This window comes from Xiphophorus maculatus, chromosome 5, assembly GCF_002775205.1.
Source record: "Xiphophorus maculatus strain JP 163 A chromosome 5, X_maculatus-5.0-male, whole genome shotgun sequence".
In the NCBI taxonomy this organism is placed as follows: Eukaryota; Metazoa; Chordata; class Actinopteri; order Cyprinodontiformes; family Poeciliidae; genus Xiphophorus; species Xiphophorus maculatus.
The window spans coordinates 662,072-675,783 of NC_036447.1; the positions used below are offsets into that span (position 1 = coordinate 662,072).

At 43.8% G+C, this 13,712-nt stretch overlaps 1 protein-coding gene across 7 annotated transcripts in view; it reads left to right on the forward strand.

Moving 5' to 3' along the window:
* Nucleotides 1-13,712, forward strand: part of glra3 (glycine receptor alpha 3) — a 32,147-nt gene that overhangs the window by 15,392 nt on the left and 3,043 nt on the right. For all 7 annotated transcript variants that reach the window (XM_023334039.1, XM_023334041.1, XM_023334040.1 and 4 more), the window contains 7 exons: nucleotides 495-625; nucleotides 1,219-1,286; nucleotides 5,204-5,427; nucleotides 6,972-7,054; nucleotides 9,175-9,312; nucleotides 11,532-11,746; nucleotides 13,234-13,383. In XM_023334039.1, coding sequence (XP_023189807.1) covers nucleotides 547-625; nucleotides 1,219-1,286; nucleotides 5,204-5,427; nucleotides 6,972-7,054; nucleotides 9,175-9,312; nucleotides 11,532-11,746; nucleotides 13,234-13,383 — 957 coding nt within the window. In that variant the 5' untranslated portion in view covers nucleotides 495-546. The remainder of the gene's footprint in view (nucleotides 1-494; nucleotides 626-1,218; nucleotides 1,287-5,203; nucleotides 5,428-6,971; nucleotides 7,055-9,174; nucleotides 9,313-11,531; nucleotides 11,747-13,233; nucleotides 13,384-13,712) is intronic.

Consider the following 13,712-nt stretch of genomic DNA (forward strand, 5'->3'; position numbering starts at 1 on the left):
TCTGCTCCTAGCCGTTAGCTCAGCTCCTAACCATTAGCTCTGCTCCTAGCCGTTAGCTCAGCTCCTAACCATTAGCTCTGCTCCTAGCGGTTAGCTCAGCTCCTAACCATTAGCTCTGCTCCTAGCCGTTAGCTCAGCTCCTAACCATTAGCTCTGCTCCTAGCGGTTAGCTCAGCTCCTAACCATTAGCTCTGCTCCTAGCGGTTAGCTCAGCTCCTAACCATTAGCTCTGCTCCTAGCGGTTAGCTCAGCTCCTAACCATTAGCTCTGCTCCTAGCGGTTAGCTCAGCTCCTAACCATTAGCTCTGCTCCTAGCCGTTAGCTCAGCTCCTAACCATTAGCTCTGCTCCTAGCGGTTAGCTCTGGATTCCTCTGATTTTCCAAACCGAAGTTGTTCTGAATGAACTTCCCCTGCAAAAGCCGGTGTAAACCACACCGCTGCAGCCAGGGGGCGCTGTGCTGCTGTGAACGCGGTTCTTCCTCTGTGTCTGCAGCGTGAGCCGCTGTAAGGAGCTGGACGGTGCCGCCAGGACGCGCCAGGCTCCCATGTCTCCCTCCGACTTCCTGGACAAACTGATGGGCAGAACGTCGGGATACGACGCTCGGATCCGACCGAACTTTAAAGGTATTTAAACCGGTTCTGTTCTCATCGCTGCTTTAAACTTTTCCAGATTCAGCCAATCAGCAGCGTTCCTGCACTCTTGTTTCTATATTTATTTCTTTAAAAGACTTATGAAATCATGTCACCCACTTAAATAAAACAAAATAAAATTTAATAATTTCCAGGTTGGCCTAAGCGATCAATACATTAATACTATAATTTATTTATAAGTTTGCTGTTATTTACCAATATTATATGCCAAATAAAAATACAAACATGTTTTTTCATTGTCTGAAGTTAAATCAGACCAAACTTTTCTTCTTTTTGGTCATTTAGAATCAGAGTTTTTTTTTCTATTTGGGAAAGATTTCTGTTAACATTTTTTGACTTTGATCAAAACTTTTTAATTAACCAAAAAGTTAAACAGAAGAAAAGCCCAGCATCGGCTGATGTCCTCCATGTGAACATTAACTATAAAATCTTTTTCTTTAAGATTTCTGGAATCGTTTCCTGAAGCTCCAAGTTTCCCTCCTGGAAACGGTTCAGTGTCACAGTTGGATGCATGTTGGATGAGCAAAGCTCCAGATCTGCTGCTGTAATGCCGGTTTCCTCCTCAGGTCCTCCGGTCAACGTCTCCTGCAACATCTTCATCAACAGCTTCGGCTCCATCGCTGAGACCACCATGGTGAGTGACAGGAAGCCGAGGCGCCGGGACGTTTTCCCATTCGGGCCCCGAAAAGCTTTTTGCACTTAGCAGCTTGTTGACAGAACGACATGAATAAATCTGAGTTTTTTAATGTGCGGCGTGTTTCCGCTCGGTTCCCAGACAGACGGCGGGTCGCGTCGCGTCGCAGCGTTCTGCTAATTAATGTGATTCATTGTTTATTTATGACCGGCAGCTTTCAGAGCGCCGAGGCTCAGAGCTGTTAGACCTCACAGCTGGGAGCCAAAGTTTCTGACGTTTACGCTTCAGTTTCAGTAACTTCACTGCACGGAAACAGAAACCAGAATCCATTTCCTTCTCCTTACCTTCTGGATGCAGGTCTGATCGGCTAACCTGAAGGTTCTGGAGGAATCTCACATTCAAGGTTGATGATGATGATTTAATCACTGGGTTGATTGTGTACTTCGTCCCGCTGGTCCAAACTGCATCGACTCAGTCTGTTGGCTACATAAACATAAAGACAGATTATGTTTCATACCAGAGCAGCATAAAGTCACAACTCGCCTCCACTGGCAGCTTTACGTTTCTTACAGACGCTCTTTGACATAAAACACCATCGTTCTCGGTCTGTGGAGTTTAAAAGATGGAAAGTAGAAAAACCCAGACAGACGCAAAGAAGGAAAAGAGGAAACATCTGGAAGCAAATTTTTTTAAGAAAAACGATCTGATGGTTGGTAACATCAGCGATGAAACGGTAAACCAGAGTTCAGTCAAACTGCTTAACTTTAGGAAACCAGGAAACCGACCCCAGGACGTGTTAGCATCCAGGCTCTTCATCCGGAACGCCGAGGCAAAACGTGAAATTTAAGATTTACGTGACTTGATTCCAAGTCACATGATCTGAACGAACGCCTCTGGTCTTTAATGAACAGATGGGACTGAGGCCCTGCGAGTAACAACGGTGGCTGAAGCTCTGCCGGTCAGAGCGACTTGGTGGTACCAGGCGGACCGCAGACCCGGCGTGGTACCGCCGGCGGTCCAGGTCACTGGGCTCAGTCATCTTCTCTATATCCACTCAGTCTCCGTCAGGAACTTGACCCTAATCTGAGCCACTAACCGAACCCGATCCGTTCAGCTCCAGCAGCCAAACAGAACCTCACTGAACCAGCCTGGTACCAGGAGTCTTTTATTTTGAAAACTGACCACAGCCTCTTCCTGTGTCTGACCTTTGATCCTCCAAAGAGAACAGTGATGCGTTCACTGCCGTCGGGAGGTTTTCGACAGATTCGTCTGAGTCCTGTAGTAAACCTGCAGCTCGGTGACCGTGTTGGTCGGTTCTGGTGTTTCAGTTTAATTAGAAACAGCAGAATGATGAGTGCGGAGCCAGACGAGGTAAAGATGGAGGCCGGCGGACGGAGACGGAGATGTGAGGAGACAGACGGGCGGACAGGAATAGCAGATGTGCTGCAGAGACGCTGAGCGACTCTGACAGCAAATACGCTGAAGTGACATGAAGTCAAAGCTGCTGCTGCGTTCCTGTTACTCACATCCTCACCGTCCCAGAACCAAGATTAATAACTTTAAGAGATGTTCTCCTTTAGGAGCCGGACGGCCAGTTTGATGGTCCACCTCCTGCTGGACTCAGACGGTTAAACGAAACAAACGGCTGGATGTGAACCATGTGGCACAACGATGACTGAGGCTCATTAAGATGCTCTGAATTAGACCAGAGATTATGATTATCAATAATAAATTCACACCAACTAAAATCTGAAGCTGCACTATAAATCCCACTGGAAATATCAACACGTGCCATAAAGGACGTCTGGTTATGAAGAGAAATGAGGGAACAACTTCACTGACAGTCATGTTTTCACCTTGTTAGTCATTTATTTATAATGTCAGTTTGAAGCTAAATATAACATTTAGCTTCATAGCAATATTATTTACCTTTTTACTTATTAGCTTGTTAGCTAAATATTTAGTTAGCAAGTTAAATATTTAGCTTTAATCTCAATACACAGTGAGGTAGCTAAATAGTTAACTTGCTAATTAAATATTAAACTGGCTAATAGAATATCAGTTTTGAAGCTAAATAAAATATTTAGCTTTTGATTAAGCTTATTTATTTTTTGCTTATTAGCTTGTAAATGAAATGTTTGCTTATGCTAAATATCTAGCTTAACTAAATATGAGCTAAATATTTAGCTTATAAGATAAATAATTGTTATTTAGCTCAATAAAAATGTATAAATATTTAAAACAATAAACATTTATTGTTAGCAAAATATTTAGCTTGTTATCTAAATATTTTCACACACTAAATATTTAGTTAGCAATAGAAATGTTTTATCAAGCTAAATCTCTAGCTTTAATCTAAATATTTCACTAACAGGTTAAATATTTAGTTAGCTAGGTAAATGTTTAACTTGCTAACTAAATATATAGCTAGCTAAAAAAAACATTAAATTTGAAGCTAAATATAATATGTAGCTTCCAAACAACTAAATATTTAGCTGCATATATTTGACGAATGGAAGAAAGGATGATTGCATGTCAACTGCTAAGTGCTTTCTGCTCTGCTGGGACTTCTGACCACAGACTGTGTGGGTGTGTGTGGGTGTGGGTGTGTGTGTGTGGGCGTGTGTGTGGGCGTGTGTGTGGGCGTGTGTGTGTGTGTGTGTGGGCGTGTGTGTGGGCGTGTGTGTGTGTGTGTGTGTGTGTGTGTGGGCGTGTGTGTGTGTGTGTGTGTGTGTGGGCGTGTGTGTGGGTGTGTGTGTGTGTGTGTGTGTGTGTGTGTGTGGGCGTGTGTGTGGGTGTGTGTGTGCGCGCGCGCTGCTGGCTAACAACCTGTCAGACGTTTCAGAAGGAAAAGATTGCTTTCAGTTGACTTTTATTATTTATCGGAGGGCCTGAATTTTTCATGGCAGCTGGTGTCGCCGTGTCGGTCCGTCTCTCTGGCTTCCTGTGGGTTGACCTCGCCGCGCTGGCCTCGCCGCCTGGCTGCAGGCAGATAAATGTTAGCTAAAACAGCCTATGTTCCTCCTGGACTCTCCGGATTCATTTCTGTCATTTGAACATCCAGAAATCCTGGATTTCACTTCATATTTCAGAGTTTTGTTTTTGTTTTATAAAAACTTTTCTGTCAGATCAGCAGGTTAGTCTTATGTTAGGCCCGGTTCAACCTTCACGCTCCCTCAAACGACACCAGAAACATTCATGTGTGAGTCAGAACCAGCAGGTTTAACCCAAATGGACCAGAACCGAGCCGGAACCTGAAGGAACATTTTACACTCAGGAACGAGTAAACCACCGCGGTAAAGCTAGTCGCCTCTTACGTGCTGCTTTCACAATAAAAGCGCCCATCCGGCTCATGTTTGATCCACTGCATGCAGATCTCTTCATGTTTCCACTTTGTATTTCTGCAGCTGCAAAACAAATAATGTACCGGAAATAATTGGGACCATTAAACAAAGCTGAAAAACTCTGTTTCCAGCGACTTCTCTCACTTCTGGGTGGCAGAGTATCACCTCTAGAACACAACCAGCAAATATCAACGTGATCTGATGTTTAATTTCAAAATAAAAGCATGGAAACTTGGGGGAGGGGATAAAACCGTCTTATTTTAATAGGCTTTTATTTTGAAATTAAACATCAGATCGGCTTGAGAAAACATCAAACAGAATAAAACCAGAATAGATCAGAATTAGTTTAACAAATGAAAAGTCAGTTTGGATCAGAATAGTTTCCGTTTCTTGTCATCAGAGTTCGAATTACAGCTGATGGAGAAAATCTGGGATCGACTCGCCGTGTCTGCTGCAAGGCTCTGACGTCAGAGCGGAGGTTCTGATGGTTCTGTTGGCTCTGTTCTGCCCTGTTGACCCACATTTGATGGTTCTGTTGGTTCTGGTTCTGTTGACCCGGTTGTCTCCCTCCAGGACTACCGGGTGAACATCTTCCTGCGGCAGCAGTGGAACGACCCGCGGCTGGCTTACGCCGAGTATCCTGACGACTCTCTGGACCTGGACCCGTCCATGCTGGACTCCATCTGGAAACCGGACCTGTTCTTCGCCAACGAGAAGGGAGCGCACTTCCACGAGGTCACCACCGACAACAAGCTGCTGCGCATCTTCAAGAACGGCAACGTGCTCTACTCCATACGGTGGGTCCAAATCACTCAGATTACAGTAGATTACAGTAGATTAGATTAGATTAGATTAGATTAGATTAGATTAGATTAGATTAGATTAGATTAGAGCAGGGCCGGCACAAGGCACTGCAGGTCAAACGCCTCCACACCACCAGGGGGCCCCCAAAGCACCAAGCTAGCAAGACAAATATATACATGTAGTTAAAATAACCCTGAAAAAGGCAAAGTAAATACTATTACCATGGAAAAACACTTTCCAAAAAGTATATAAAATACTTTTTATATTGTTTACTGTAAATTTATTGTTTATCAGCTGATGTTACTTTCAAATAGTTAAAATAATACGACTCGTTTAAATATCAATCTGCATTTCAAAATCCAAATAATTTTCTTTAGTTTGTTTCTTGTATAAAGTTAAATGTAGCGGCTATAATAACACTGGGATGATGTAAGCTAATCATAAATGATGCTAATGCTAACAGCAGCGCAGGAATTATGAAGCGTCTGGTGCTAACAGGTTGGGGCCCCAAATGAAAATCTGCTTCGGACCCCAGAAAGGTTTGGGCCGCCCCTGGCGCAGCGTTCCTTACTCCTGCAGGAAGTGAGCGTTTCCATGGCGACCAGGTGGCTCTACATGGCTGTGTTCTGCTGTGACGATGAATCTGTGGGGAATAATCTTTAGCTGCAGCGCCGCATCAACATGCATGATTACCCAAACAGAGCACAGCGACCCGAACGGGCCGGGATAACATGTGACACGTTAGGCGCCCTGGGCAGCAGGGACACGGCACATACATGACATTAAACTTTAAATACTAACTGCTATAAAGGACTCCCAGTTTCTGTCTAGGAGTCAGAAGCTCTTTTGTTTTTCTACCTACAATAAAAACATATTTTATTGTACTTCTGACAATAAGATCTATTTCATTTTATTGAATTTTATTAAACATATGTAATAAAATAAATTATATTCCTTACAAATTTTACACATTGTGTTTTTTTCTTATCCTCTCAAGAGCAAAACATTTTCTTCAAGGCAGAAAATAACTTTTTCTTTTTTTACTTTATGCTGCGCCACTGGTTCTGTTCAGCCCACTTTAATCCAACTCCAGTCCGTCTGTCTAGTCAAAGTTTGGTCCGGCTGGTGAAGTGTGAATGCTAATCAACCTTTGACCTCGGGCTGGGTTCGGTTTGAATGTAAACACCAAGCGGACCAGAGACCGCTCCAAAAGCAGGAAGTGGACTGCAGAGCAGGGCATTCTGGGTAAATACAACCAAAGCTAAAGTGTTAGCCTAGCGTTAGCAGCAGAAATGGCTCCTGGTCTTTAGCCAAAGACTAAACAGAAATCCTCCAGCTCTAAAATCTGACACCTCCATCTTGTTTCCATCTGGTGAAGAAGGAAGTTGGTCTCAGTGTCTTCAGAGGTTCTTGGTGCAGCGCCCCCACAGGCCAGGAGGGGAACAGGTTGCTCAAAGGGTTTGGTTGGTTTGACTCAGAACGGAGAGAAAGATGTAATCAGATTTTCTCTTTCTGTTTTCTCCTTCTTGTCCTGCAGACTGACGCTGACGCTGTCGTGTCCCATGGACCTGAAGAACTTCCCCATGGACGTCCAGACCTGCATCATGCAGCTGGAGAGCTGTGAGTCCCTTTAAACCGCCTCTGTGGTCATTCGCTACATTACGTTCTGCTTCTGAACGTGGAAATGCTGCAGACGTTGCTGAGGCGAGTCTGAGTGGCGGCTGGAACTGGCCTGGAAAAACCTGGAAGAGTCTGGAAAAACCTGGAAGAGTCTGGGAAAAAATTATGAAACCTGGAAATTTCTGAAAAAAACTTGGAAGAGTTTGGAAAAAACATGAAAAAAGCTGGAAATGAATTGGTTTGCATGGGTTGGGAAATTCTTCACTTTTCCATCCAGTTATGATGTGACAGAAATATAATTTTCTTATTTTCTTCCTGTAAAATTCTGATGTTATTTGGGTTTCTTTATGTTACACATGGAGCGAAAAGAACAAAACCACTGAAGAATTAACTTTATAGAGATTTTTCAAGCAGTCCAACAGGGTCAGAGGAACGTCTGGAACCGTTGTGGAAGCAGAACCGGGCCGTGTCGGATCCGCGTCTGATGCTGGATGCCTCATTAACTTGTGCTCTTATTTAGAAAGGTTTATTTTTATTAAAATAATCCGTTTTAATCCCAGTCAGGCTGAACTGTCTGCTGTAGTTCAGTCTGGAAACACGTCACTATGCTGGGTCGAACCAGAATCAGAACCAGCAGGTCCTAGCGCTTTTCATCAGGCGCTGATGATGATGATGATGATGATGATGATGACATCACACTTTATTCCAATTAGAATCAGGTTTATTTTTAAAGTGTTAACACGGTTGGTAGAACCTGCAGAACTTGTTCTGACCCGGTTTCCTCCGCAGGCGTTTGGGTTTTAAGCTCATGTGAAGTGAAGGACGCCGCCGCTTTAAGGAGCTGCAGGCGCTTCCTGCTGTTCGCTTTTGGATCAACCTTCAGAACCAGAACCGAGTGCATCCTTAATGCGTGGCTCTGGAGCGGAACCAGCCGGCTGCTGGAAGCCCGCGCAGCAGGTCCAACAGAACTCTGGGTCCGGTCAACAGAACCACAGCAGGTCCAACAGAACCAGAGCAACTGGAAGTTTCATTTCAGGTTGAGCTTCGTTCTCACTTCTTCATGAGAAAGAAAAAACTACAAACCTGGAGGACGGAATCATCCTGGAGGTTTTAAAGTGGGACTAAACCACCAACCAACTGGTTTCCTGCAGATAAAATGTCCAAGTTGGTCCTTAAAGGTTTTGTCTTTGTGTTTCTGTGCAAAAGTGTGACATTTTTTTCTCAGTGCTGCCCTCTGTGGGCTGAATGTGGGTACTGCCGTTCAATTTTCCTACTGTTCCAACATCTAGTTTGGTAGACGTCTACATCATGGCACATAATACTTCCGTTTTATGTGTTGAGTCTGGAGGATCTTTTAGTTTGAAAATCCTTTAACCGGATTGTGTCGGTTGCTTCTTGTGCGCCAACATTGAGCCAACAAGCAGCAGAATGAGTTAGAAACAGCAGCAACAGCATCAACAGCAGCAACAGCATCAACAGCAGCAACAGGAGCAACAGCAGCAACAGCAGCAACAGCATCAACAGCAGCAACAGGAGCAACAGCAGCAACAGCAGCAACAGCATCAACAGCAGCAACAGGATCGGTGTCGGTCGTCTCACGCAGGCACCCCCCCGGTCTGCAGCGAATATGCAAAGTCTGGACCGGTCCACTGCACTAAAAAGGTTGGGGGCCACTGGTCTACAGCACTCAGCACTATGTTCCAGTATAATACCATCTCACTCAGACACGCCCCCTGGTGGCGAGTCCGAAGCTGGACTAGCCAACATGGCTAGGATTGGTAACAGCGCTTTTTAAATAAGTTGCTAGATTTGTTGGTCTTTTGAACAAAGAGTTGCTAAATTAGCAACACCGTTGCTAAGTTGGCAATATGCCTTTCCCACAGCCCTTCTAAACCTCATCTCCACATTTAGCCACGCCCCTCGTCTCTTGACTCCGCCCACTTTTGTTGAGTTTTTAAAAATCCGTTGGCATAGTTTTTGCTTTCAGAAGGTCTCACTTTAGAGATTGCAGAACCCAACAGAAAAAAGCAGGAACAAAAGTCCATTTGGACACTTGAAGAGGTGGTTCTGACCCGCAGCTTTCTGGTCCGGATTTGACCCGCTTCTTTTACCTTTTCCAGTCGGCTACACCATGAACGACCTGATCTTCGAGTGGCAGGAAAACGGGCCGGTCCAGGTGGCAGAGGGCCTTACGCTGCCGCAGTTCATCCTGAAGGACGAGTCGGACCTGAGATACTGCACCAAGCACTACAACACCGGTACACACACACACACACACACACACACACACACACACACTGGTTTACAGTAAGACTTTGGAGCATTGGTTTCATCATCACTTGTGGGGACCTCCATTTCAGTTGACTTCCATTTATTCCTACAACCTAAACTTAACCTAAATGTAATTTACACATTACTCATAACCCAGTGGTGTCCCAACTTTTTGCCAAGTTAAACGTTTTAATGAATTTTCTGTAGACAAAAGTTCTGTAAATCATTGTAGATTAAAAACATAAAAAGCATCTCACAGGTCTGCCAGATTAAAAACAATAATCAATAATTACAAACCATATCCTAATTTTTTCAGGCTGATCATTTTTATTGTGTATTTTTAGCAACATGAACAGCATATGCCTCACTCTTGCTTGACTTTACCAAGCGAATAAAATGGCTATAATTAGGTCTGAATTTGAGTAAAAGTCACTGGATGTTTTCTAATCTCTTTTACTATTAAAGTAAGTAAAATTCAAAGCAGAAACCCGGATGAATACTTTGTGTTGTTAAACATATTTTCCCTTGTAAGATGTTAAATTGTCATTGCAAAAGGTCTGGCATCAGTGAAAATGTCTCCTTCAGCATCGTTTTTAAAAGTTTATCTGCATTTAACCACCTGGCAATCCCAATTTAAGCAGTTTTTAAATTGTGATGTGGGCCATGCAAAATCGTTCCAAGGACTGCAAATGGCCCTCAGGCCACATTTTGGACAACCCACAGACAGCATGGCATGTGTTAGTAAGATGGTCCTTACAGTGTATCAAATGCAAGGCCCCACACACACACCGCCGGGCCACCGGTGTCAGAACCAGCCAGCTGCCAGGTTCTATCCGTTCTGTTGGTGCCGCTGGCTGTGAGGAGAAGTGGCTTCCTGACGCCCAGGATGATGATTTTATCAGATCCGATCAGAACCCAGGGATTGGGCCGGTGTGGACGAGGTGTCTGTGACCTCCGGCCCCACACGGTGTCAGCGGTGGTTTGGTTCTGCGGTTAGCAAGTCGGCCATGGGAGGAGGTCCAGCGGAACCATCAGCTCAGTTCAGGCAGAAAGCAGCAGGCGGTTCTGGTTCCGTCACAAACGGTTTCATCCCGTTTGTTCCAGACCCGCAGCTACACGCTCACAAAGTTAACAGATTCTCAGAATCTCATCGGACCGGTGGGGAACTGTTTGTAAAGTTACACAGTAAAACATTAACAGCAATAATTTGATTTATTTAGCCTCTTATAAGAGAAAAATAAGTGTTAAAGTCATATTTCCGCCATATTATTCATTCATTTATGAATGTCACCATTCCAAACTAAATATTTCATTCACAAACTAAATATTTAACTGAACTGAATGAATAAACAGGAAGCCAAACTTTGATAACCCCACCCTAACAGTGAATCAAACATGAACCGGAGCGGTTCTGGCTCGACCGCAGGGGCAGATGTTGCTGCAGTTGCTAACTCTTCAGCTAACACGTTGAAAATATCCAGACGAAAAGAAACGATAAAAATAAAACATTACCTGAGCGACAAGTTGACTGAAGACATTCAGCCAGTTTATATAGAGATCCACAAAATCCAGCTTTTATTGTTATAGTCCACATCCGCTTATCAACAAACTAACTTGCATATTAGCTAAAAATTTAGCTGGGACTTAAATTTTTAGCTAGCAGTCTAAATATTTAGCTGGCAAGCTACCTAAAGTTGGCAACCTGAAATGTTAACTAGCAAATTATTTAATTAGCAAGGTAACTAAAGTTAGTTGGCATACCTGAATATTTAGTTAGCAAACTAACTATTTAGCTACCGACCTAAATATTTAATTAGCAAGCTAAATATTTAAATACCAGCTAAACATTTAATTTGGAAGTTAAATGTTTAGCTTGGAAAATAAATATTTAGCTTGAACCTGACATTTTAATGAGTAAACGTTGAAAATGTGACTTGGAAAAATGAGCCCCGTTTTCTTTCTTATAACAGGTTAAATTAACCAAAAACTGCAGTTAATGTTTTACTGTGTAACTTTAGAAACGGCGCCCCACAGTAATGGAAGCAGCTTCATCAGAACCATTTGCACCGGACCCATTATCTCATGTTCAGTTCTCCCTGATCGTATGGTTCTGTTTGCCTCCAGAACCTCTTACTGAAACATTTCTAACCCCATATTAATGCTTTAATCTGAAGTGTAACCATGGTAACCGCCTGCTACATTGCAGGTAAGTTCACCTGCATCGAGGTCCGGTTCCACCTGGAGCGGCAGATGGGTTACTACCTGATCCAGATGTACATCCCGTCCCTTCTCATTGTCATCCTGTCCTGGGTCTCCTTCTGGATCAACATGGACGCCGCGCCGGCCCGTGTGGCGCTCGGCATCACCACCGTGCTCACCATGACGACGCAGAGCTCCGGCTCCAGAACCTCGCTGCCCAAGGTCGGTACCGGTTCTGCTGAGGTTCTGATGTTCTACCTGAATGTCTGAATGTGTTGGATGTTTGGACCGACCCCCATCCATGGATCCAGAACCGAAACACTGACCTGAGCCAGCTCCAGGCATAAGCAGACTGAGCTGCTGTTTCGGGCCTCCAGGCCAGCAGGGGTCCTCGTTTAAACTCACAGAATATTAATTAATTCTAGAGCTAAACATGAAGTTTTTATTTAAACAAACTTAAAACTGTTTAACTGATTTAAAACTGAAGAAAAAATCCAGAGAAACATTTTAATGTCATGAATTTAATCATTTCTGCTGCTTGGGTCCAATATGGAGTCCTCCGTTTTGGACCCAAACACAATGGGTCCACATCAGAGGCTCCATTTTGGAGTCCAAAATGGTTGAACGACTCCAAGCAAAATGGAAGATTTTTTAAATTCGTTAGATAAGTAGTAAGCTAAATAGTTAGTTAACAAATTAATTATTTACTTTGAAAACTAAACATTTAGCTCCGACTTAAATATTTAGCTTCTTAACTACATTTATTTTTAGCTTTCTAACTAAATATTTAGCTTATAAGCAAATTCGCTTGGCAATGAGCGAATATGGACTATCAAAATAAAAGCTGGGTTTTGCAGACCTCGATATAAACTGGTGCAGGCTGAATCAGGAATCGTTTCATTTTTATCATAATTTTTACTTAAGCCCAGGTGTATGTAAACATCCTGGCTCAATAAATCCTGAGCCAGGATTTATTAATCCAAGCTGCCGGTCCAAAAGGAACCAGAACCGTTAGCTTCCTATACAGCCGCTGCCTGGCCACTAGATGGCAGTGTGGAGTCATCAAGAGTCTGAACCCGAAGGAGCAGAATGTTCCGACTCCTCTGGTTCTGACGGTCCACCGGGCCGGACCTCCAGAACCGTTCAGGAAGTGAAAGTTTCTCCTCTCTGCTGTGTTTCTGCCGTTAGGAGGTTCCTCATGTTCTCAACCACTTTTCAGTCCAGGATGAACTGAATCCGTCGCTGCAGCAACGAAGCCGCAGCGTTTTCTCTTTTTTAAAACAAAAATAATCAAACAAGAAAAAATTATAGAATTTTAGTAATTTAGAAAAAGAAGCTGCCTTTCTTTTTTGCAAAAATAATTATAGAAAAATGTAACTGATATAATTACAATAATTATTAAAAAGAAGCTGCATCTTTGTTTTTTTATATATATAAATTATAATGACTTTAAAAACAAGCTTAGTCTTCTTAGTTTAAAGAAAACATAAACCTTAAACTTGAGTTTAAGGTTTATTAAACTCTAGTTTTAATAAACTAATTTATTAAAGAGTAAACAGGCCATCCATCTTTAAAATTTAATTAATTTAATACAAGAGGGAAGTGTGTGTTGGTGTGTGTTGGTGTGTTTAACTGCAGTGTGTGTTGGTGTGTTTAACTGCAGTGTGTGTTGGTGTGTTTAACTGCAGTGTGTGTTGGTGTGTTTCCAGGTGTCCTACGTAAAGGCCATTGACATCTGGATGGCCGTGTGTCTCCTCTTCGTCTTCTCTGCGCTGCTGGAATACGCCGCCGTAAACTTCGTGTCGAGGCAACACAAGGAGCTGCTGCGCTTCCGGCGCCAACACAAGAGCAAAACCAAGGTAGGAAACCAAGCGCTGCCCCTGCTGGCCAGACTCTGCCGCTGCGCCGTGGCTGTCGGCCGGTGTTGTTGCGATCACCCCCAGCTGTGACGTTCATCCTGGCAGGATGAGCGCCGCGGTAGAGCGTGTTTGGATCGGACCGACCCTCGTTCAGTCGACTCTCCTCTGCAGAACCAGAGGAGTAAAAACCAGACACGTCTCTGTTTATGATTCCTGATGGAGGGGCGTGCTGTGGTGGCGCAGCGGGTTAGCACGCCCCACGTTTGGAGGCCTTAGTCCTCGACGCGGACGTCACGGGTTCGACTCCCGGTCCCGACGACCCTTTGCTC